Source organism: Halyomorpha halys, unplaced genomic scaffold (assembly GCF_000696795.3).
Source record: "Halyomorpha halys isolate HHAL.00 unplaced genomic scaffold, Hhal_1.1 Scaffold399.1, whole genome shotgun sequence".
Lineage (NCBI taxonomy): Eukaryota > Metazoa > Arthropoda > Insecta > Hemiptera > Pentatomidae > Halyomorpha > Halyomorpha halys.
The window spans coordinates 520490-525506 of NW_027107556.1; the positions used below are offsets into that span (position 1 = coordinate 520490).

The 5017-nt window shown below is 34.6% G+C and overlaps 1 protein-coding gene across 1 annotated transcript in view; it reads right to left on the reverse strand.

Moving 5' to 3' along the window:
• Nucleotides 1–5017, reverse strand: part of LOC106682269 (protein takeout) — a 17880-nt gene that overhangs the window by 1769 nt on the left and 11094 nt on the right. Inside the window, exons 2-5 of the mRNA XM_014423023.2 lie at nt 3236–3325; nt 777–930; nt 427–560; nt 128–280 (exon numbers count right to left, since the gene is read on the reverse strand). Of these exons, the coding sequence (XP_014278509.1) occupies nt 128–280; nt 427–560; nt 777–930; nt 3236–3325 (531 nt within the window). The remainder of the gene's footprint in view (nt 1–127; nt 281–426; nt 561–776; nt 931–3235; nt 3326–5017) is intronic.

The window sequence follows — 5017 nt, forward strand, 5'->3', positions numbered from 1 at the left end:
TACTGGGTTTGGGCGGCATATCGGCGTATATGGCGGTGTGAGAATTTTCTTCATAAATTTCTTATGTTTTTGAAATGGAAAAAAACATCTGTTTAAAAATAGTTACCTTAGCATATTAACTACATACCTAGAGCTTTGTCCCCGTTGAAAAGGTTTTCGAGATTGTAATTCGCTTTAGTAGTTGTGTAGGTGAGGCGAGGGTTGGGGTCGAAAACGGCATATTCAGCACCTTTCTTCTTTTCCAATTTATAGATGACTGTGCTAACAACTTCCACATTATCTAAATTTATGAATCGATTGTAAGTACCAATAGTTCAAAGTTATTAATCGATTGTAAGTATCAATAGTTCAAAGTTAATTTGCTCATTTATAAAAACAAAACATTATTAAATAATTATCTTCATAAAAAATGAACTAAAGACTTACCCATTATGACAGTTACCTTTCCCTGACCAGTTATAGGAATAACAAGGAATTTCCCGTTCATGTTGTAATCCGCAACTAATTTCAATTTTGGAACTTTAAATGTGAGGCTGAGGAACTTCTTGGACGTGTCAAAGCTGCCGCACCAATCAAATACAAATTATTTCAGTTGTTATTTGCAAACGATATAAGTTAATAGTCAATTCAAATTATAACAGTGACTTAAAAATTTAACTTTGCTCTTAAAAAAAAACTAAATTCTATCAGAATTTTGAAACATTGAAGATATCAAAAGAAAGATTATGAATAAAAATGATTATTGACTCTGTTTGGGCTCTATATCGATTACTCACTCTGTTTTGACGATTTCTGACTTTGAGAAGCCAAAGATGTTTATATTCTCCAGTGTTAGGTTCAAGGAGATGCTTTTGGTCCCACCTCCTTGGGTCTGTTCGATTTTGGGCACGAAGAGTGGATCCACAACGGGAATTCCAAATTTAGGGTCACCTGTAAAAGGCGATCAAAATATTAATGCTGAGGTTGAACCATGCTGCTTTTAGTGTTTAGTTTAGTTTAGTGTTTAGTTTTCGCTCACTTATTAAAGTGATATATTCTAGTCATTGAACCTGATATATGTTGCGCAATGCCACTCCTAATTCGGTTAGTGACGGAGGCATGGCTCACTTCCTTTCAGGCCTCTTCCTTAACCGAACTAGTCGAACCAACTTCCGCTCTCTAATTCATTTATTTTCTAAATTATTTTTGTGATGATAACTATTCTTATTATAACTCTGTCATTTGGTAAATTAAACAAAAATTACTCAGACCTTTCGTGAAACTAATATATGTATGTATCGGTCTTTTGACAATCCTGGGTATTATTAAGGTGTTTGGTCATCTGCCCCTATACCTGGTCAGGGTATCCTTCTGCGAAGCTTTTAGCGTCCCCGGATATGAAAACATCTATATTAAGTTTGTCACATTACCAGAGGCCCCTGAGAAAATTAGATTGGCTAACCTTTAAGTGTTCTAACAAAAATGACAGGTTTGACGAGGGATCGGAATCAAATTAACCAGGTGCTGGCCCTTCCTGGTCATTTCAAAGTTTTTACACATCCTCGGCCCTGAGGAGGGGGACGCCTGCCTCGGGAGTATTCGGACATCGATAACCAATCAGAGAAGAGATTTAAAAATAAGGTAACGCCCCAAAAGGGAAGTGGGAGAAAAATACAGAGGAAATTTGGAAGAGCAGACGGACACACTCAACAGGAAGGCTGTGCCGGGGGAGGAGCACAGCCAGGAGGCAGACTTAGAGGATGCACTTCGACCAGACGAAGTCGTGAGAAGGGCCACAAGACTTGGACATCCCTTATGAAACAGAAGACACCTACGGCACTACATCCCACGGCATCAGCAGCTATAAGTATAAATTAACTAATAAGTAATCATGTAATAATCTATATTTTATGGCAACCTTTATCTGAATCATTCGAATCATTTTAATCATAATAAGAAATTGTAAATAAAGACTTAGTTTCTTTATGTAGTTTATATACTATTGCATATCCCAGTATACCACTCTTTATTATCCTATATAATTAATGGTAACAATATTTTATAAATATAAAGGTATTTATTTGGTAAACTGGTAAACAAACAAACAGCCTTTGGAAAGGAATCTAATTATAATAATAGTTTTTTAGGACTCAATTTATAATCAATTAATTAACTTATTATTGGATAATTGCCTTCAGCGATTATCCTGGCATCCCAAGTGAATTTCACTAGTACATAGCAACCTAAACTTTATTCTATCTATATATTTTAGTATCTAGCAACTGTATCACTTTGATTTACCTCCTTTACGATGTTTTATATCAGCCTCTCCATTCTGAACCGGTCCTCGAGCCGCCATGTCTTCCCAGATGTCCTCAATTCTCTCTTCCAAGATTTTCCAGTTTTCCACATCATCGATTTTTCTCTGGACATTACTGAAGTATCAACGAGGCCAACGTAGGATCGTTCGAGATCGATCATGTTTTCGCTAAAATTCAGAATATTTTGTTCATGGCCCTATTTTATATCTCTGCATTCGAACTCTTCTGTAAACTGGTAATGCTAAAGCTCCTTCTCCAATCCATCTCTAGAGACAACGGTTTACTTACTTGTTTCATAGTAAGGCTCATGACTCCATGACCATATAATACTCTAGTCCATATAAAGCTTTATGCAGCGATGTATGGTTTTGTTGGTTGAAGGAAAAACCTCACACCATTGAGAAGACCATTTGTCATCTTATCTTTTGCATTGTACTGAAGATATTTGTTGTTCCCCCCAAAATACTAGAAAACAGTACATACAACAGAGTGAAACCAGTACAGTTTATATAGTTAACTATACTGATGACCTTTATAGCCAGCTAAAATATACACATGTCTGAAGGAAAGAATAATTAATGGGAGGAAAAATTATCCACAAAAAAAAATTGAGCAAATTATATAGGAATTACATTGACCTGCTCTGTAAGAGATATAGCTAAGAAGTAATAAGTTGAAATAAGTCAATCTATAGAGCTACTAAGTAACTGCAGTATAACTATCTGTGGTGTACCACACCTCCCTTCTTGTCACATTTATTGAAAATCATATCTGTACCACTATGTACTACATCTGTTGTAGTATACTAAATCATTTATGCATCTGTAGCTATAGGGTACTAGAACCATGAGATAACATTGGCATCATACAATAATAGGTAATATAAAGTTAACTCTTGGCAGCTATTGATCGAAAAATATTATGTTTTTTGTTACCTTTAGATAGAGCATTAGTTACAGCCTTTGATTGCTTCTGGATACAATCGTTGAGCGTCTTGTCGTTTTTGCACTTCTTGATCCCTCCCGCTATAACAAAGATAACAATTTATTAATAACAATCAATAATTACAATTTAATTCTGAAACGTAGGGCAACAGAAAAGTATGTAATTCTGCATTCCAAGATATGGCCCACCATGTTATTTCTACTTCCTAAAATTCAACCATCACTTTTTAAATTTGTATTAGCTATAATCACAATAAATTATTGAAAATGAAACAACTAGATTCAAATAGTTACCAACAAAGTTTAACCAATGGCTCTCACCATGAAAATACAAAGCGGTTTTGATGATTTTTTGGACGCGACCGTGTTTCCCCGCCATTACTTTCCTAATTATCTATCTACTAACTGTCTTTCAAATATCTTCACTATTTTCTTTATTTTTTTTCTGCGGCTCCCCCTGCTCCCCTCTCCCTACGCCCATGATCGATAACAACACTAAGAGCAATTTTCAACGACAAATATTTAAAAATTAATGCTAATATTGGAGACCATCTTCCTTCTGATTATCACGGGATATATGTTGTAAGAATAAATTTTCTATTAAATGGAGAGGTTTTCAAAAGATAGATTGGTAAGGAGATTGGTCGTTCGTCAACATCAACTGATCAAGTGAGTTCACAGGACTTTCTTTACTTACTCAATTTTATTTTCAAGTTTCCAGACATCTTTTAATTATAATATCCATCTGGCCATGAGTCGGAGCTCATCATCAATCAATGAGGCTCATTTAGGAAAACAAGATACAAATTCAGATATAGAAATTGATTTAAAAAATATAAAGAGATTAGTAAATATCATATAAATTAAATGGTGGCGTTTTTTTTTTTTTTTTTTTTTTTTATCACACTCAATCAGGTGATGTGTTAACAAACTTGAATGTCTGAAGCAAAGTACCAATTCTAGCACAGAAAAGAAGAATTCAATTCTAGCATAGAAAAGAAGAATGGTTTCCATTCATTATTGGCTAGAATTGATACTTGTAGTTGTTGGCTGGCCATTTAGGTACTGATCCACTCAATATTTGACCAACCAGGAACCAATCCACTCAATAGTTTACAATTTTGTATTGAATTGAATTGACGAGCATTTTACTATAATCTCAAAGAAATCATATTTCTACCAAAGAGGCAGACTTAATATTAAACGTAATACATAACAATGTACACAGTCTTGGAGTTGCCTATAAGGGCAGATTACTGCTAAGGCAAAAATAAGATAAGGTTATCCAAGTACACTCTGGTCTAGTTAAAATGGTTTGGCGCCTTTTTGGGGGACCTAAAGTAAATAATTACCATACATTATTATATTATGTTCCACCAAATAGTCGAGGAGTGGAATAAGGAATAAAAGCTCTTTATTTTGTAGAGGAGAAGGTCGGCGCCATATTGGCCTCAGGTTGTGCGACCAGCCTTGCTTTTAATACCGCTCACCAAAACCGCTGTTTCAGCGAGGTATGAATACTGATAAGTGAATTAAATCGAGCTTGTGTAATCGTTGGTTTATCTAATGGCCATCTCATTCACAAGTTGGATCATCATTTTAACAATGTGGCTTGTACTCTTTTTCTTTATTATTTAGAAGTAGAAATCATCAGCGATTGCCAAAATACTTGTGAAATCGCCTTTCACAACGTAATTTAGAATTATATATATATTAATAAGAAATTGTAAATAAATACTTAGTTTCTTTATGTAGTTTATATACTATTATATA